Source organism: Anopheles stephensi, chromosome 2, assembly GCF_013141755.1.
Source record: "Anopheles stephensi strain Indian chromosome 2, UCI_ANSTEP_V1.0, whole genome shotgun sequence".
NCBI classification, from domain to species: domain Eukaryota; kingdom Metazoa; phylum Arthropoda; class Insecta; order Diptera; family Culicidae; genus Anopheles; species Anopheles stephensi.
Window position 1 is genome coordinate 90,408,301 of NC_050202.1, and position 21,048 is coordinate 90,429,348.

Here is a 21,048-nt window from a genome sequence, read left to right on the forward strand (position 1 = left end):
TGTATCACCACGCACCCCATTTTTACCACTTATCACACACTCCCTCTCTCTCTCTCTTTTTCTCACACTCACCCTCACTCGTTGTCACTTAATTCTCTCTCTCTATCTCTCTATCTCTCTAACCCCAGTAATTTGTAATTTTCTTCACTCCCACTCCCTTTAATCGTAATGTTTTTCCTTTTCCCCTGTTTCCAACTCCTTTTTTCTTCTCTAACTCTAACCTCAAGCTAACAAAACACTTGCGTGTGGCGTTAGTTTGTATGTGTGTGCGGTGTATGCTCTCATTGCTAAATGCTTTTTCTCGATTTTCCAGATGTCGACAAAATTGAGTACGGCTTCGGTGTTAATTTGTTTTGATTTGAATTGAACATGATGTGGCAGGAGGATTTAATGCGATACTCACAGAAATTGCGGCATAAGTTAGTAGAAAGCTTTCCCGGATCATTGTAATACCAACCAACCAACCAACCAACCAACCAACCAACCAAACAACCAACCCATCCATTCGACATTCTGCGACGCCTAGCATCGAGCATATCGGGCGGAACCGGAGGGAACCGGAGCACGAGGCGAAGGGCCGGTGTGGAGGCGTCGGTGACGGCGAAGATGCGATGCAGAATGAGGAGAGGAGGAAGTGGCCAGTTGCTGGGGAAGGACACTGTGTCAACGTGTTGCTTTGCGAGCGCGCCAACGACCCATCCACTTGGGCACGTCCCGTACGCTCGGGCGAGCGCCCGCTGCTCCACCAACTCGGCCTGTCCTTCTGTCGCACATTCTCATGCGCTTCTTCGACTCATGCACTGCGGGCGGCAGGCCCTTGCGCGCCCTCGTCCTGTGCCCTCTGTCTTTCGACGATTGCGACGAATCCATCCATCTCCAGCCCCAACTAATCGAGCCACTCATCGAGCAAAGTGCATCCTATTGTTTTCCCTCACTTAATAACGAAAAAAAAAAATGACACCAGGCTACTAAATAGTGCTAAACTAACCACTACCAACTACTACCACTACCCACTACTACTACTACTACTACCACTACTACACGATTACTACAACTATTAATTCTATTCACTAAAAAAACACACACACACGAATCGTTCTACTTAACACCCGCTACCACTGTTCGCTACTGTGCAAATCCTTTCTATTTAAGTCTCTACCCTGTGGTCCATTTCGGCTAGGTTTCGAATGCTAAGCGCGAGGCGAGAAAACGGGGAGCCAGGATCAAGTGCCCAAGGTTCAAAACCAAAACTAGCAAATACAACACACACACACACACACACACACACGAGTGCACAGAAAGCCAGATTGAAGCAGGTCGGAAGCGAACGATCAAGGGATCGCGGCGTCGACAGAACAGAAAACAGGGGCTCATCCATTCCGTACTGTTTTCCTCTTTTTCTCACCCTACTGACGACGTACTGCTTACAATTTCTTCCTCCTTTTTCCCTTTACTTTTCTTCCTATTTTTCTTCTCCAACTACAATCATTTCCAATCGGAGAAAATGAACGATGAGACGATTAGGAAAAGAAAGATCCATCGGTTCCACCATTAACCAACCCCGTCCCTTTCCCCCTCCCAATCCCACCTACCCCCCCCCCCCCCCCCATGACTTAAATTAGCTTTCATTCACGATCTCATAGGTCGTGATGGTAGGGATCGCGTAAATTATCGTTACCCATTTTCTGGCATCAGCAGCATCCTTAACGAAACTAGCGGTAGAGCAAAAAGTGTAAAACGAAAACTATGAAAAAAATTAAAGGTTAAATTAAAAGAAAATACTCCCCATACGCCTCAGCCAGGATACAAAACAAAACACACCACACAAGATGATTAGACAAAACGAAGAAGGATAAACGAAAACCACACAAAACAAACACAAACGATACACACATACATACACTCACGAACGAGATGTTATCATTACCAAAATTTGAATTAGCGTAGTAGAAAAAAATGACATTACTCAAGCGTAAGCGCGAAGCGAAATCATCAATTATAGCGAAACAAACTATTTGCGAAGAAATTAATTAGTTCAATTGATTAACAGAAAGGAGGCATCATAAATACGAAACGTATATTCGCGATAAGCATCACTGTTGGGTACATTTCGATTTGTATAGCGAGAGAAAGAGCGCGCGAGAGAGAGAGAGCGAGTGAGCGAGTGAACATCACAAGGAAACCTTATCACGTACACGTACTCTCGGTTCTCGGTTCTAGCAAGAAAAAAAATCGTTTGTTCATTTCACGCCCTACTCTATTCCCGCTCGGTATCGGAATGACCGTGTTTGTACATTAGAACGCCACTAGTGGCCACCGATTACAGCCGAAAGGCAGGCTCGCGGGCCAACCAACCACGCGTGCTAAATGAATTTTAAATCAACTAGTTCTCTTTCTCTCATACCAAACACACACACACACACATGACTGCGATTGTAAATAGGAGAAGGAAAAGGAAAAACGACTGTAAATTTAACAAGGCATGAGACGGAACTCTGGCGCAAAGAAGCGTGAAAGAAGGTGAACCAAACCCCCCCCCCCAGTGCACAAAGCGCCCGCAGCAGAAGCAGCAGCAGCAACAGGAATAAGTACAGCATCCGTGGGTGCGGGAGTAGCGAAACGGTGCTGACGCGATTATGAATTTAACTATATTTTTAAAGAAACCTAAGCTAAGCGAGCATTACATTGCAAATATCATATGCATCATTACATAAAGCAATACCGAGCGCGGGAGAAGGAGATGAAGAAGAGTATGGCTCTAAATACAGACGGACAGACAGATACAGACTCAAGACAGGGGATATATTCAGTGTGATCGTAAGGCAGGTGTGCGCTGTTCGGGAAGGTCGAGCATCCCCCTGTTTGCTCCTCTGTACATACTGTTCCGTGTTCCGTGTGGGTGTCGGAAAATTGCCAAACCACAAACAAAAAGGAAAAACTGATTGATCCTAACTCCTCACTGTTGATGCGATCGCATCCTTAGAAACAAACAGGATAATACTTCGGAATAACAAGAGTGAGACAACGGAGGAAAAGGATCGGAGGGAAAACAAGATCGACACTCGAACACACACTCACACACACACACACAGCTAGAACAGGGACTAAATGTTGGCGCAATGTCTCGCAGCATCGCGCGTCATAGAAGGGTGAAAATCCAGATCCAGAGTCATGCGATGGATTGGACACAATTTTTGGGCTGTTAACTTTCGTGCTACAAAGACTCAGAAACACACGCACACACAAATACAAGAACAAAGAAGAGCTTCGGGTAGCTTCGGATTCGGGGCTAGGCAGGGTGGGGGATCAATTTTTGCATCCCTGCCCGCATCACACAATGTATACAACAAGCACGTGGAAGCCGACATAAGCAATAGTCAGTCCGTGAATAGCTGCGTGATATAGAGTCCACCACTGCTGGTCCACTACTTGGCGGGCGGGACACGCATCACGCTCCCATTCTTATGCTTAGTACTGTATTGTAGCCTTCCAACTGACGGCCGAAACCGATCGACCGACCGTGTTTCGTTTTGCTTCCGTGATTGCCGTTGTATGCACGGCATGGGTGAACTGAGCGCAAGGTGTCCGTGGCCCACTCGGCGGTCGGTACCCACGTTATCACAGCCGTGCAGTCGTCACACTCGTCCAATCTCCAACAACTCATCTACCAACAAACAAAAGCCCCTCCCCCGTCTATGTACATACAAACAATCAAACGTGAAACTGAGCATTAGCATGCGCGCATGCATGGATACAGAGCATACCCATTATAGCGCATACAAATTCATCATAGCGTCCGGTCGTGGGGGCGAGGTCTCCTGACGGAAGAATTGAATACTTGATACATAATATTCGCCCGGAAGCGATCGCAGCGTCGAAAAGCGAGAGCGGATTCCACAGTGGGAAACAACACACATAGACACATTAAGCAGGAGTTAGAATAGCATACAGCAAAACGCGCAAAACAGCGGGAAAATGGCGTGAAAAGAGAGGGAACGAAGGAAGCCGAATCCAGTGATTTTATAGAAATACAAATAACAATTTTAATAACGACCAAACTTAGTTATACTAAATATATATACATGAAAATATATATATATACATATACATATATATATTAATATTTTATTGATTGCTAAGCAAAATTATAGAGGGAAAATCAAACGAGGGAAATACAAAAAAACAGCGCGGAGATCCAAGAGTAATGAGTAAAAGAACAAAAACAAAATCCAAAAAAAAAAACACACGTTGTCGATCGATCAAGACACACAGCGGCACAGTGGCAGTGAATATATACATAGGTATAATATATAAGTAAAGTAAAACCAAACCAAGCGAAGGGGAGGAAACAAAATCGATAACGCTAATCGAGGGACGAAAACGAAGGGAAGGTAAGCATAATGTTATAAGAAGCGCGAAGAGGAAGAAAACGATGCATAACATAAAAAGAGAAAGAAAAAACCATTAATTGACTACTAAAACACCAACAAGTGCTATTAGTAATAGAAATCGAATATTATCATATGTTATTGAACAAGTAAAAGAAAACCAGACGGATAAAGTATAGAAAAAAACAACAAACAAACAAACAAACAAAAAGTAAGGAAAAACAAAACAAACAAACACTACGAATTAAAACAAAGAAAAAACCATACACTCACACACTAGAAAAACACACACACACAGACACATAAAAACATATAAAAATATAGTAATAAAGCAAGGCGAAATTCTATTGAAATGCAGGAAAAGGAAGGGCTAGAAGATGCTACGAACAAGGAACAAGCCGAGCTGAGCCGATTGGGGGCACAAAATAGATAGATCGCTGCTGGCACAAAATGGCTACCCCATGCATGCAAATGAAAGGGAAACATTGGTAACGAAACAAAAAAAGTGAAAACAAAAAAACAAACACACACACACAAGCCAAGATGAGATGAGACAAACACACACATACACACACACATACAAAAACCACAAAAAATATCTAAATTGGTACCATTATCTGTACATACATTAGTTCGGTTGATTACAAGTTTTGGGTACTATTTTACTTATAAGTTTAGTGAAAAGAAAAAAAATAGTTACTGCCTTACATAACTATACATATATATATGTACACATAGCTGTGTATGTATATAGATATAAATATACATATAAATATATATATACATACATATGAATAAACTAAATCGAAAATAAGCATGAGCTATTATGGAAAGCGATGTAGTGGAATGACAAACACAAGCAAAACGAAACGGAAAACGCGCAGGAAAGTGACCACGATACTGGCCGGTGACAATTGTACTCATCATCATTCACTCACACACACACACGCGACACTAGTGGACAAAGGACAACACAACAAAACGGAAACGAAGCAAGCGAGAGGGCAAACACCATTTGTAAATACTTTCCTGTATACAATAACTCCAAGCTGTAAAAGCATTTGCTGCAACCTCGAAGCACTCGACACACGCCAACAACTACTTACAACACAAACCAACACACAAACGCGCGTAAGAATATAAGTAAACGCTTGGACAGCAAACAACTTTATACAACGCTGCACAACTAAATGCAAAACGTTTTACCCACATCATTTCAATAACCAGAAACAAAGCAAGCAACGACAACTGTCAAACTGACAACTGGCAAATCACCAAACCAAATGATCCTTGCTCGTGACAGCGACTAAACACAAACACAAACACTCACTGACAGACAGAACGCGCAACACACGCTCAAACTGACTACTAACACACTCACACACTCGAGACACATTCTTCAGCAAAGGTTACGCGTTCACATCGGTAAAAGTGGTCTTAGGAATGCTCTAAACTCTTCTAGATATAAGTTCTAATTCAATACTACCTAAACATGAAACACCAATCTCTCTAGGGTACGGAAGCAAAGGAAGGTTTTGTTTTGCTCTTTTTCATACGAACGCGGACACGTTAAAACCCAATTAAAAGCGAATAGGAAGGAAGATAAACAAACTAATCTCTAAACTGAAAACAAATAAAACTGCCCCCGCGATGTGTGCTCAGGTGGCAATAGTACGAAACGATGGGAAGGATGCACAGTTGCACACAGCCACAGCCACGCAGAAGCAGCAGCAGAAGCCATCAAAGCACACACACGCAAGCGGTTCTAGCTTAAGAATTGATTCTAGAGGAATAAAAACAAACATACAAAAGTAACAAGCCATTATCGGATCGGGCCGGTTTTAGGGGTTCTCCAATCGGTTCGACGACGGCCTGGGATTTAGGCTCGAGGTTAGTAGCGTTGTAGGGTAGGGATACCCCATCCCCCCACATTATTGTCCCATGAGGTGGGGTGGGACATGGGCGAATTTAAGTAAGTAAGTTAAACTACAAGTGAAACATAGTGAAAGCGAAACAAACAAACTAGGTTCAATAGTTGGTGGTAGGATTGACAACGATTGCCCTTTTACACGTAACACAAATCGCTCTAGGCTCGTTTCTTCCGTTCGCTCATCGAAGTTTTGATCTCGTACATCTCGGTTTGCGTTTCGATTCGCTCCCCTAACAAAGGAACAAAAAACAACCCTTGTTCTCCTCACCCTTATACGATACATAATTAAATCAACAACAGCAGCACACACACACAAAGAAAAAGAAGTAACAGAGAAAGAAAACATAGAAAATTAAAGGAAAAAATAATACTACTTGCGCTTGTACAGAAATACAAACACCCCCGGCATCGAAACTACACTCCCACAGGTCCAGTGAGAAACTCCATTATCAACAGCGAAACGAAGCAGAAGAATGAGAAAACCTCACACACACACTCCCATTCACACTATGGAAGCAAAAGAGAAGGATAAAGGAAGGAAGAAACACAGACAGACATCAACAGCACTCACACTCTCATGCTCATTCGTGTAAGTAATCAAGCAGAACAGAAAAGCAAAAAAAGAAGTATCATAAGAAAAACAAAAACACAACAACATATTAACCTAAGTCGAAAGGGAAGATAGTAACACAAACGAATAGAAAAAACAAAGAGAGAGATGGGGGGGAGAAAAACAAAAACAAACCTAGATAGTGGATAAAACAAAACGAAACAAACAGTAAAAGAAAAAAACAATGTAAATCGGTGAGCAATAGTGGAAAACAGACAAAGCAACCCAGAAGGGAGAAAGTAAAAGCATAAAAACACAACCTAAAAGTAAGCAATCGCAACAGCAAAACGAAATCAAACGAACAAAGTCTGGGTGAACGGGAAAACGAAGGTGAAGCGAACTAAACCACGAACCAATAGGAAGGAGAAGGAAAAAGACAAACAGAGGCCCAGACATCAGTAGCAGCAGCAGCCCGGTGGTCAGTAGTATCAGGATGGTCAAAATGGCCACCATTGCCAACTAAAGGAATTCGTTATCCGTATCCGTTCGTTCTGCGTATTGAAGTTTATACACACACACATTCAAACCCATTTTCAACACACACACACACACTTACAGCCAATTGTTTCACATTGATTGTTCCAACATTGGTTACGCTGCAGATAGACGTTTAGATTACTTAGCAAACGATTCTGCTGCTGGGGTTGGGACAAAATGGCGGATCTTAGAGTGTGATGCCCACCCAAAGCCCTATTTCATCCCTCTCTAGAGGTAGGTGTGTGCGTGTGTATGTGTGCTGGCGGTCGAAGCAAAGAAAAAACGAGATGGCGAACAGAGGCATTTGAAAGGCAGAATAAACAAGCAAATAAAGGGAACAACAAACAGGGGCATAAAAGAAGGAAAACGAAGGGAAAGAAATCAAACAAACACCAAATTATGTAACGCATTGACTTAAATACCCGGTTCCGGAGCCAAAGGCCGTGTGTGTGTGTGTGTGTGTGTGTGCGTGTGTGGGTGAGTGTTTCTGCAAACCGCAACGGGACCTAACGTATAAAGCTCGCGAAAAACGGAGAATATAACCGGGCAAAACTTTTATTACCCAGAGTGCTTCCAGCAAAACTTTACAAACACATTTCTCGATCGCAATAATGATGCAGGTAACCGACGTTCTGTTGTTAGCTGCCTAATCTCACACGGCCTGCCGATCTGTCTCGATTCTCCAAGACATTGGATTGGGGCAAGAGTTGATGATGATGCTTCACATTCCTTTACTTAAAATTTCTTCACATTTGTAAGCAAGCCAAGCAAAAGAAAGAAAGCGCGAGAGAGAGAGAGAGAGAGAGAGAGAGAGAGCAGGAGCGAGAGTGAGAGCGAGAGATGCCTAGAGAAAGCGTCCCTAACCTAGCAAAAGGGATAGAAAATGGGAAGGTATGGTAGACATTACGAAAAAAATGCATCTTAAAATACAGAGCAAAGCGGAATCAAATACAGTGTGTCCTGCATGCAATTAAATTAGCGCAAACTCGTTATAGCTAAAAACAAAACTATTCATTCAATTAAGTAGAGCAAAACAAAACGGAAAAAATCGCATTAATTAAAATAAAAAAACAAACAAATCGTTGATCGTGTAACTACTTAAAACCAAATATCAAAATTTCGAACGAACTGCTAATTAAAAACAACAAACGATCTAAAACATAATAAAGCGTACTTTTAAAAACAACGACTTCCCTAAACTGCCACCAGCACTGGCACAAAGCATTTTTCCCGCTGAACGTTGTTTGATACAGGTATCGGGGTCCAGCACAAAATGTGTGGTTACGAGTTTCGAGCTAGGACGCCAGACAGGGCAGCGACTAACTTCTAAAAAGCCAAAGGAAAACACCAAGAAAACCTAGCACGCGCCATATTGTTGAACACGTGCGCGCGCGCGCGTGCCATTCGTCTGTTTCTGTTGTGTCTGTTGTGCGCCGCAACGAATACTTTTAACTTACACAAGCAAAGGTGTTAAGCGTTAAGTAGGAACGAAATGAATAAGCAAAACAAAAACGGAAGTGACTAACCTTAATTCGGCGAGCGTCATCCGTTTGTGGCGTTACTTTCACTGATTTTGTGTGTGTGCGTTCGAGCGGTTCACTGATGATCTTGTACAGAGCAGGCACCGCGTGTGTGCACGCACCACACGCATACCATTGTAATTAGTAAGTAGCTGTAGTTCGTTTGTGTGTGGCCCCCGGGGAAGATGGCCGGCTAGTAGCGCAGAGTGACACTTAACGCTGCGATGCTAATCTCAAGCCGAACACACGCACACACACACACATACAAGGGAAACACAAGGTAGCTTGTTGGGACCAGGTCCACGCGTAGAAGGTGTTGAGTTTAAGCTTCAAGCATAGAGAAATATCGAGCGACGTTTATAGTATCGGTTCCAGTGATCGTTTCTGTTTTGCTCTTCCCAGAAACACAGATCGGAGTAGTCAGGCGGTAGTCAGGAGGCTGTACAGAAGGATCAGGCAGCCATGCTAGTTGCCATGGCGTGCCTCGAAGAGAGCGACACAGCATACATACACATACACACAAGTAGGCCACGTCGAACAGTGAGGCAATAAGAATCGATGCGATGCGATCATCCGCTAATCCAAGGCTAGGAACACACCAGTACACTATCTTTACGCTATTTCTTCTTCTGACAGCAAGGAATTTGTCACTACACACTCACACACAAACACACAACCATACACTTTCACTATGAGAAAAATGAAGCTGCTTCAAGGCAAACGAATTTCTCCCTAGCTACTCACACTCCCACGAACAAACATTCGTTTTGCATTCTGCGTTCTGTTGCAGATTAACTACAAAAGGAAAAACCCCGAAACTAAACACAACCACATCCAACACCAACACGCAAAAACACAAAACCCCGATTGTAACCGATACGTATGGCCATCGTATTTTTAATAAATCACTGCCAAAATCACTGAACGGACGGAATATATTTGAAGCATGTGTTCACACCACTCCAACAAAACACTTCTGGGCTATTGTCTGATATTTCTATCGTATAATACTAAACCAAACCGGTTCGCGGGAAGAACGAACACAAACAAAAAACAAAAGGGGGAAGAAGAAACCAGCAAAAGAGATGAACAAAGAAAACCAAGCGAAAAACTAAAAACAAAACTAAGGAAAAATATTAAAAAAGGAAAACAAAGTATAGAGAAAACAAACAAAAAACGCTATCGCGATTGATTTACATTAGGAACATACTCACGACACCAATATAAAGAAGAGAAAAAACGGAGTTTTACGATTTAAACAAAAGTAAAGAAAAATGAACAAACCAACAGTAGCAAAAACAAGAATGAACGAACGAAAGGGGAAAAAAAGAAAAGCAAACCAACAAACAACAAGCGAGGTTATTATATGAACAACAAAACAAAACAAACAAACAAAAAAAAGATCATAATATTGAAATAATTCTAAAAGAAAACAATTCATATATCCACTAAAAACGAAAACAAAACAACAAAAAAAAAACAACTTCAATAAAGAACATTTTAATTCAATCCTTGTTACGAAAAAAAACCAGTGCAATGATGTCAAGATATCAAAAAGACGTTTTTAATTTTGAAATCATATTATTGAAATATAACATTATGTAAATTTTAACAAAGATACAAAACATTTATAATATAATTTACAAAATAAAAAAAATCTGTACAACACCGCGTTTTCATTCGACGAGCGTGAGCGAGAGATTGAGGAGTGCAAAAGAAAGAAAAAAAATCGCACGCTTACACAACGGGACGGCAGTCGGACGTGATCGTCTAACGATCGTTTCAAATCACACACTAGCCTGCTATGCAAAATATTTTGGTCAACATTTTTGAACATATTTAACACTTTGAAAATTAAAAATTTATTTTTGTTAAATAAACTACTAATTATCTTTTATTTCTTTCACTGTAAATAAATTACTAAGCCAAAATAAAAAAAAAGACACACTTTACTTCGTGTGAGATATGATTGTTAGTTTATTCAGCGAATCTGTACGTGGAGGATTTCATGTGCGTGAGCTGTAGAGTCCATCCAGGCTACTGTTCTATCTACTAATGCGGTAGTGTCGTATAAAAGCATAAAATCAATTCCCATTAAAACCTCCACCCTTACGTTATTACCGGGACTGCCCCACCCTAGTACATGGAGCAAAGCGGTCTGTCGGCCGGATTCCTTCCATGCGCTACCTAAACGGTTGTGCTACACCAGCTGTGACTAATATCCTGCTACGATTGCCGAGTGCGGGTAGTATCTACGTTGCGCGACATTAAGAATTTCATTCGATTATCACAGGTATCGTCCTTTCGGCCACCCCGGACCGTGCCAATACCGTCCGTTTGTTCCTGTATGCAAGTGCTTCGATTCGAATGTGTGGTTAAAATTAAAGTATATTAGTCGTAGACGACACCCGGTTCGTGGCGTGTCCTGTTATTAGCTAGTAATTCGAGTAAAACGTTCGCTTAAGCTTAGTGGCTGCTGGCTTCGATGCACGAACGAGCACTTGCAGGGCGTAAAAACAATGTTCCGATCTAATGTCTAATGCTTAAGTCTACTATCGCAAGCTCAACGAGACACCTAATATCTTCGCTCGGGTCGGTGCGTTGTTCCGTAGTGTTTTCTCGTCGAGCTCGCCTCGATAGCGCCTTCATCTGGGCAGGGATTCACATTGGTTTGCTCGACCGGCCGCTCGCTTAGCAGCAGTGGTAAACACGTATAGGGACGGTTCCTCCCAGTATCGCAGTAGTGTTAGTGTTAGTGGGCAGTAGTCATGGGGGCTGGGAGACGAACCATCCACACGAGCAGTTGGTAGCGAGCGACCGATCGGAGGCTTGGCACGTGAGATAAGAGGAGGTATCCTCTCGCACTCCTTTCTACCAGTTGTCGCGCCGTTCGCGACTCACCGTAGTGCGACTCTGCTTGATGTACGTCGTCCTCGTGTCCATATCCATCGTACCCGAACCGTACACCGACGAGTTGTTCTGTAAGATCGCCCACAAACAGATCATTAGCATTCACAGTCTCGTACAGAGGACAGTTCTACATACCGCTTCGGAGTCGGCGCGAAGATCAAGATGGTCCTCGGGGATGATCCAGCGCTCCGTAAACTCACTAGCCGAGCGAGCCAAGCTTGGGTGGCTTAGTGATCGCTGAAGGGATCGCTGATCGTAGCGTGCCTCCTCATCGTCATCATCATCGAAGTAGGCCTTGCTGTGCGACACAATGTACGAGCTACCCTCTTCCGACGGTTCACCACCACTTCCCGATCGCACCGGACCTCCGCTCATTCGTCCAAAGTCTACGATCACCTCGGACATTGAGCGCATGTCGATGTTGTTCGAGTTGTACGACGAGCGTGAGGTACGGCGCGAACGAGAACCACTTGCCAGTGAGCCTGCGTGAGCAGCATATCCAAGGTTCGTCGCAGCGACCAGCTGTGGCTCTTGAGTGATCGTGCGCACGGAAGAGTCACCGTCACTATCGTACTCATACAGCGTCGGCAGCGAGCTGCGACGAGATCGAGTGTCCCAGGTCTCGCGCTTCTTGCTGCGCTTCGACTGACGCAACTCAACGTCCTCCGGTGGGGCCAGGATGCGTATGATGACGTCCCAGGAGCGTGGCTCGAACAGGTTCTCGTAACGCGCATCCGAACGGATCCGCTCGAAGTCCTCTCGAACAGTGGCCTCCGACAGCATCGTACTGAAAGCGGGCACATCAGACAAGATTATTGACTCCGGAGCCATCAGCGAGAGCTCCACCCGTACTTACCGCAGTGTCGATTCAGTCGTGATGATCTCCTTCCACTTCAACTTGTCGTCGTAGCTCAGCTGACGCTGCAGCGGGTAACGGTGCAGATCCGTGTGCAGGGCAGCGGTCGAGATGGATGTGTCCGGCATGTCCACCTCCTGCAGCACCCGAATCAGCACGTCCCAGTTCGACACGGACCGATCCTCCGGCGGTAAGTCCACCGGCTTCATGTTACCGACCAGCTCGGGACTTCGCAGCTCATCAGCCGCATACGCACTCGGTAGATAGGTCGACGAGGGTACTGGCATGTGGGCCGAAGCGACCGATGGCGCTCCGGACGCACTGGACACATCGGAGAAGTCTTCCCACTGGCGCTGACGCTGCGCCTCGTAGTTACGAATCGTAACGTCCCAGGTGGGGTCTACGGGTGGTGGTGGCGGAGCGGGTACCGGCACCGGCCGTGCCTTGTACTCCGTCACCAGCCGCTTGTGCCGCTCGACGTCCTCGATGGTGGTGCGCTCGGTGACGGTCGTGAGGAACAGATCATCTACAACGTGAGACTTGAGTTCAGGCTTTTTGTAAACGGCGATCGGTGGCTCGGGCAGCTGCTGCACCGCGTCCTCGGCGCGGTTAGTATGGCTAGTGACGTGCGTGCCGGTTAGCTGATAGAGGTGCGACGCGTCCACGAGCTCGGTCAGCGAGTGTGTGTCGTGGGCGCGCGGCCCGTCCGGTACCTCCAGCCAGCGTCGGTTCGTGCTCGTGGTCGTTACCTGCGGGGTCAAGGGTGATTGGGAGGGCGATAGACCGCGGGTCGGACGGTCAAAACAGTTAAGTTAGTATGGCGGTGCAAAAATGCGACAGAAACACACACAAGAATTTGTGATGGTGGGACAGGAGTTGGAAGGGAAACGAAGGAATTGGAGTACGGGACAGTGGTGTGGTGGTCAGGGTGCTAGGTTTGATATTAACCGTAGTGTTATAGCGCGGCATCGGTGGTGGACTGGGCGGGTAGTCGAGATGCGCCGGAACCGTGTGCAGCTCCGGAACGTAGGTGAAGTGCGACTGAGCACCGTCCGCAGCCAGCGACTCCGTCGTCATCACGCTGTCCCGGTCTTCCTGGGTCTCCAGAATCGTCGACAGGTTGTTGCGATCTCCGCCATGGCTCACCAGCGTACTGCTGTTGCTCTCGGTGTCCGACATGGAAGAGCCACTCATCGACGGCAGCGAGGATGGTGGCGGTGGGGATCGCTTCACACGGACCTGGATATCGAACTTGGGCGAAGGTGGCAACGCGGCACTTGCCAGATGCAGCTCATGCGTCTGTCCATACGCCATATGATGATCGCCGGAAGCCAAACTGATACCATCGTGCACATAGGCGCCATTCTCGTACGCGCTGCTGCTACCGCGCGAGCTCACCGGCAACGAACCCGTCTCGACCTCCTCGTTCTCCGACTGTGACTCGCTCGGGTAGTCCGACGGGATCAGAGCACCTTCGCTACCGGAAGAGCTCTGAATCGGAGGCGGAACGGCCACAACCGGGCGCGCCACCTTGAATCCTGATACGCTTCCTGAGGCCCACGACGATGCATTGGTAGTACAGGTAGGTAGGTGCCAGTGGTGATGTGGTGAGTTCGTGATCAGTTCGTGGTGCGATTTGGTTTTAGCGGTTTGGCACGAGGTTTTGGGGTGCATGAATTTAGAAAAAGATGAAACGAGTCGTTAGAGAGTGGTTACCGGGCTTGGCCAGCTCGTGGCCGAGCGACCGTGCTTCAAGAGTCAGATCGATACGAGCTACGTCCTATCGAGTGCAAACGACGCGTTAATGCTAGGTTTGCGCAGATCCCTCCCCACTGTCGGTTAGCTTCCCGAGGTAGAAGTTCTTTCCCATCCCCCATTACCTATGCTTCCGCTCTCGAGGGCAGTAATTTCGGATCCGCTGCCAACGTGCACCACGCGACGTACGATCGGAATCGGACGACGGCGCAGACAGTAGTAGGACACGCCCAGACCAAGCAGGAGCAACGTAAGGAACATGATGGCGCAGATGATGAACAGGATCTGAATACCCTTCAACGGTGGTTCAATGATGGCAGCTTCGTTAATGCTGGAAGCGAAACGAGAATTGAGAAGACGGTACTCTGCACGGTAACTCATGCACTCCCTTACATTGGAGCTGGAAGACCAGCAGGAATCGGAGCGACCGGAGGAGGATATCGGCACACGATGGTGATGATCTCGTCCCCATCCATCTCCAGACCCGGATGGAACCGCACCACAATGTTGTTGGTGAAGACCCGTTGAGGACCCTGCAGGAGAACATTCATCAATTACAAACGATCGCCCAGAACAATCCCACTGCCTGAATGACCGTACCTGCTTCGTTCCGCATCCCTTCAGCGGGAGATCAATCCGATAGCTGAGATCTCCCTTGCCACTCGTCTGACAAGCGCTGTTGCGATCGTAATCGGCGTACGCCTTACCGTAGAACGGTTCGTTAAACTTCAGCTCCACCTGCATGAAGCCGGCGGCACAGTTGAGGGCCGCTTTCGTTCGATTCAGGAAGATGATTGGGCTCAGATCGTTCAGTTTCGTAACCTTTGGAAACGAGAGAGAGAGAGAGAGAGAAAGAGATTGTTGACTCGGTTCCGCTTGAAGGGAACTCAATGCACAGCACTCACCTTCCCATCCAGGGTGGCTTCTTCCGGCAGACCTTCGCCCTGGTACTCGATGCTGTTGGCCTGCGAGGCATAGTTCGATTGGGCGTGTGTTCTTCCCGGCCACACCACTACGACAGCGCAGGCGAACAGGATCAAACTTCGCATCGTACTCATCTGCAAACAGAATTTTTGAAAAATCGTCCATTAGAAGTGCGCTTATTTCATCGATTGCGCTGCGGAAACAAATACGCCTAAAGGTATGCAATTTGGTGCTTTTTTCATCGATCGCCCTTGAACAGCTTCGGTCGCTCGGAGTAAAAACGTGGAAAAAGTATTATAAACCATTTAATCTCAAGACATTAAAGGTCAAGCATGGCTTACGTGGCAACTGCTCGTTCGATAAAGGTCCAGTAAATCCAAAAATTGCCACCAAAAACAGGAAGAAGCTCGTTCAATATTTATTCAAACCCCATTTCGTCCCAAACACCTTCGATAATGATCAAAATCACCTTCTTCGATGCATTCCACCGCGCTCATTTTCAAGATATTGATCAGAAAAACAAAGCACACCAACCAAACGACCAATAATTAATGGAATATGGCCACCCAACTGAAACACTGTCTATTGCTTCTCTAATGATATATCAGCTCACTTCCCCGGTACTTTCATTTTTCGTGTTTTGGGGGGTTTTGTATTTGCGAGCACCCCAAACGCGGTTCGGATCGGTTCGGTTCCAGCTCCTCTATTTGCCCAGTCCTTTTACTGATATTTACCCATTCTTCCGAATCGATCAAGCGTCCGTGACTTTATTTCTTGCCCGTGTGCGAGTGCACTTTTTTTGTGCCGTGCCGTCTTGATCAAACGCGGGCACATTGAAGGCTTCAGAGACGTGTTAGTGTGTGTGTGTGTGTGTGTTTGTGCGTGCAGAAAACAAAAGTCTGCAACCCGACCAACGGAGGGAGGGAGGCATTGGCCGTTGAAAACAGGAGGAAGGAAAAACAACACAAAATCCCCGACGAAAATGGACATGACATTTTTGCGCAATCGAAACCGGTTGCACACACGTCATGCTTCAGCACGGCCCCGGTTCAATGGAGTTGCTGGTGCTGGTCAGTCTTGGAGTCTTGCAGTCGATCGAGGTTTGCCTATCGGCACCAAACACGGCCAGCGTGTGTTGATCGAACGCAGGCTAAATAAATTTACGACCCGCGGAGTAGATAGATCGATCCAACACGACGACGCTGGTGCAGCTGAGCCGCTGGCAAATTGCATGCAAAAAACCCACCTGAGCCTGAGCGGAGGGACTTTGAGTTCTTGTTTTCTTTTTCTCACCATTAGACACACACAGGGCTGGAGCATTATCTGGATTATCAGCAACGACCCCTACGCTGCGTTTGTTTGCAGTTGCAGTTGCCTAAGCCCCAAGGCTTGAGCTAAAGATCGCTCTGTTGCAACAGTCTCGCACAGAATGAAGCACACATTGTGGCCGCAATTATAACAATTACCCGTCGCATCGAACGAGAAGGTACAGAGATATGAGTTTTGAAGCTGCAATTTGGTTCATACCAGCATAATCATCTCCCAAGTCACATACGAGCAGAAGATACGCTTAGCAGCACAGCTTTCACAATGTACGCTCCAAAGAAACTTATCAATCCGACGACGATGACGCTTCGTTCCAACGACCCTCTCACGCAGATGCGTGTGGGTAGGGTCTACAATATGCGCTCGCGCTTTGTAACGCTTCCAAATGGAACAGGGTCAATGCGCATCCAGTGCTCTGTGTGTGCTTTCGAAACCCCGACGCTTCTAAAAGCGCACCTCGCAGATCAAACGCCATTCAATGCTCAATCTCCCAAGCCCTGATTTGCAACCGTCGGCAGTACTTGCAATGGAGATGGAGTTTGCTTCATCGGTCTGACGAGGTACTATAAACCCTTCAACGGTTCTTGCTCGGGGTCGAGAGGGGTTCGAGAATCTGTAGAACTCCAATGGAAAACCGTTCGTCACTAAGCAATCAACTCGAGACTCGAGGTAGAATTCCAATGAAATTGTCACCTAATGGGTGGGTAATATTTATTCCGGTGGTGATGTGCCTGTGTGGCGTGCCCGGATGAAGTTTGATGCGTCACGCCGCTACTCAGAACGGTCGGATCTCTCACACGGCTGTGCATTGTTGAGCGCCTAATGGGCCATGAATCATTCAGAACCTCCAACTGCTTGCTGGCGTGTTTCTGTGTACGTGATGCGCGGGAGTGATTAGAGGGCTGTGTCCACCGATGAATGATTACCTTCCCGTTCGGTAATCCGACAACATTCGCCAGAGTCACCAGCCGTAGAACACCAATCCCGTGAGAGGCCTTCTTTTGCCAATTTCACCACCGCATGACGTCAGCTCCCGGGCCAAGCCACATCAACACGCGAATACACTCCGATCGTTTCGTCCGTCGTCGATTGTGCCCAAAAATGTAAAGACAACTTCACACCCGCCGTGAAATCCGACCAAAAACCCTACCTTCCGGAGAAAAGTGGGACGCTGGTGATGCGAGGCTTTCGGCTAACCTGGCCACAGCACGACGACGCCGACGACGAACCCCCGTTAGATACACGCCAACGAAATAGAACAAGCTGGTCGCTGCTTTACCCCAACTGCCAGCCCTAACCTTCCCGCTGTGGCCTTCATTTAGGCACTTTAGTTACGCGCGGCCCAGCGTGTACTTGAGCGTGTACTGGAGTATTCGAGCGCCAAAGATACGCCGTGTGGGAGCTTCGGTTTCCGCGTCGGTTCGCTCTTTCGCTCGCTCTTCGCCAAGCTCTTAGACACACACACACACTTCCGTCGTGGAATGAGAGTAGTAAAACAATGTTTTAAATTGTTTACATGAGCTGCTTCATGCGGATTGGAGCCGACGCTTGTCGATCAGATCCTCGCCAATAATCAAGCCGTGAGGGATCTACCGTCCGGGAACGATAATTTACCGTGTGCTGTCGGACGAAAATTTACTTTTAAGTGTTGCACGTGGTGTGGCTGGGTGTCATAAAAATTCTGGACTTCTTCAGGTCATCAATCACAAAAGAACGCTCAGTTGCTGTCCCGTCGTGGGGCTAATCTCTCCTTCTGGATGCAATGCAATCCGCAAACGGCACAATACACCCTGTGTGTGTGTGTAGTGCAAACCGGTTTCCAACTCCAACTCCAACGGTGGACGGTGGAGAACCTCTGGCGGAGACTTGCTCTGGAGTCCGGTCCGATTAAATCCAACCCTGCTCCTGCAACGAGTTGCGCACAAAGACACTGAGCCGAGAACGGCCACCAAAGTCCGGGGAGTTCTGTGGGAGTGAGCTGTGCGATGCAAAAATAGCTTCCAGGGTCAACCTACGCGCATTACGACCATTTCGTCCGCCATCTTTCCCGAGCTGAGGTGCAGAGAAGAAAGGAAACCCAAGCTCCGGCTGGTTAAGAAATTACATAATTATCATGGCGATACTGGACCCTTTTGCAGCAGGAGGTGGCGGGAAGCGAATATAATCGCGGCTTCAGAGTTTGAAGAGGACGCAAAATTCGTGACTTCGTGTCGGGCAATAAGCAGTCAAACAGTCAATCATCGAGGCTTTCGGCGATTTCGGCGGGACCAGTCAATCATAATTGAACGAATCAAATATCAAACTACCTGTTCCGTTGCCTGTCGGGCTTTGTTCTCGCTGGTCCCAAGCTGGAGCGTAGGCATCGAAAAGGCCAACAAACCTACCCTTTTTCGGCACGGTCGACGTCATAGGGTCGGAACCGCTTGACAAAAATGGAGCGAACGTGGTCAGCTGCTTTTGGGGCTTTGATCTAGCTTGAGGATCGGGAAGAGTCCCCGCAAGAGTCCCAATTGTCCAACAAGTTCAAGATGAATAATCGTCCAATGCTCCTTCTTCCGCAGTCGGAAGAACAACACCAAACCATGCCAAAGACTGCCATCGAGCGGGTACGAGCTCTCGATACACGCCAAGGTGGATTCTGTGGCTCTGCAGAAGCACTACACCCACACAGGTCGCCGTCATCTCCCACGAACGCACGGCCCAACCAGATGAGGAAACTGGTCCGCGCACCAACACAACCTACCCTTGGGGCGGTGACCAGGTGGTGTTGGTGGTGGTGGCGAAGTAAAGAAGAAAAAACCCACCCAACTCAAACGATCGTCCGCGACAAATGGCAGCGGAATTCGCTTCCATCGCCACATTCAAGGTTGTTGTCGTTGTGGCGATCGTCGTCGCTAGTGGGTGCCTGTGTTCGTGCTGGTTCGTGGGTTGGTCATTCGGCTGGCGAATCGTACCGTCGCGATCGCGGACCTGTGCCAACAGTGCACACACAACACTGCGCGTAAGGAAAGTATTATAATATTTTACACATTACAATTGCGTCCTCGAAGACTACGGGTGAGAGATGAATGCGGAAGGCATTTTGCAGTTTTTTTATGACAGCCGGGCCATAACTACTGCAACAGGCTTGATCCAGCGGGAGGACAACTTCTGGTGGATGACGTGATGGAGCTATACAAACAATACAAACAGTGACAGAGAAAGGCCGTACAACCCATACAACGGCACACCGAAACGTTCAGCAATGGCCTCATCGCACCCACCGTACGCTTAGGCTTTTATATAAGCGATCGTCAAACGGTAGAGAAGATCGGTGCGCACTGTAACAACTGCTCGAATTTTCCCTCCACTTACCGTGTTTTTCGGCTGGCAGTAGGCTGTTTGAGGTTTTGTTCGGTTGCTACTGCTACTGCGTTCACTTTTGCTCACTTATTTCAGTGTCATTCACGCGACTTTGCCCGAAATTCCATCCAGATTCAATAATTCCCGAGATTCGAGCACTAACACACACACACTCGACGGTGGGTTTTTCCGCCTAGCCTGGAAAATAATGTGGACCATTACCGTGAGTTATTATTTCACTTTTTTACATTCACTTTTTTCCCACTCTGTCTCCGTCACCGTTGATAGTGGTGGTGCGCGATACGGCCCTGGCCACACACTGGAACGCGCGCGCGCGCTCGCCCAGCAAAACAGTGTGTTGCAGAAAGCAGATGGGAAAATCAAATCATCACCAACACCACAATCACACACGAGGAGATGCACTGCCGAATGGGGTGAGATGAGATGCGATGAGATGACGATGAACGAAATGGCGAATAGGGATGGGACGGTTGCTTTAAATCACTTCTCAGCCCTCGAGGCACTTAACGTTCACGACCTGTACACGTGTGTGTGTGTGTGTGTCTGTGTGGACTTCTCTTTCACTGTGCTTTCGCAGTCGAGCTCACTGTTTTTCCCCCAAACGCACCTTTCATTCACTGCATTTCCACCGTTTTTGGGGTGTTTAATTTTACCTTTTTTCGATCAAACTTCAAACAGCTGTTGTACCGTTCCGATACCTTCTGGCAATCGAAGGGATAGTAGAGCGAGTAGAAGAATAGAGTGAACAGCAACCAAAAAAAAAAACAGCCAGCACGGCGCAACGCGCGCCCGAAAGCACCTCGTCTAAGATGGAGTTGTTGATGTTGCCAGCTCCAACTTCTCACTGACGGGCGCTGCAATGCAAGAAACAAGTTTTGCCCCCAAAAAGCTCTCTCGCACTCGCGCTCTCCTACGCGTTCCTCACACACGCACATTCACATTCTCCGTGCTTCGACTCTGACTCTCCGATAATGTGGGCTCGCTCGAGC

General features: G+C 46.9%; 2 protein-coding genes across 25 annotated transcripts in view; one reads left to right on the forward strand and one right to left on the reverse strand.

Moving 5' to 3' along the window:
* The window catches only part of LOC118505207 (innexin shaking-B), a 57,944-nt gene extending 47,920 nt beyond the window's left edge, over nucleotides 1-10,024 (forward strand). For 18 of the 23 annotated variants that reach the window (XM_036040696.1, XM_036040692.1, XM_036040699.1 and 15 more), the window contains one exon: nucleotides 314-10,024. In XM_036040696.1, the coding sequence (XP_035896589.1) occupies nucleotides 314-357 (44 nt within the window). In that variant the 3' untranslated portion in view covers nucleotides 358-10,024. The other 5 variants (XM_036040701.1, XM_036040714.1, XM_036040715.1 and 2 more) reach the window with 1 other exon arrangement.
* Nucleotides 10,025-10,856: 832 nt separating this feature from the next.
* Nucleotides 10,857-20,910, reverse strand: LOC118505172. Of its 2 annotated transcripts, none has more exons than XM_036040612.1 (10): nucleotides 20,713-20,910; nucleotides 20,051-20,236; nucleotides 15,352-15,504; nucleotides 15,047-15,268; nucleotides 14,840-14,979; nucleotides 14,572-14,777; nucleotides 13,640-14,241; nucleotides 12,692-13,440; nucleotides 11,971-12,622; nucleotides 10,857-11,904 (listed from the first exon to the last, which is right to left on the reverse strand). In XM_036040612.1, exons 3-10 carry the CDS (start codon nucleotides 15,502-15,504, stop codon nucleotides 11,797-11,799), a joined length of 2,832 nt encoding a protein of 943 aa, XP_035896505.1. In that variant the 5' UTR covers nucleotides 20,051-20,236; nucleotides 20,713-20,910; the 3' UTR covers nucleotides 10,857-11,796. The 2 variants fall into 2 exon arrangements, with proteins under 2 accessions (XP_035896505.1, XP_035896506.1); XM_036040613.1 differs by having other exon boundaries at nucleotides 20,667-20,910.
* Between the last annotated feature and the right edge of the window lie 138 nt (nucleotides 20,911-21,048).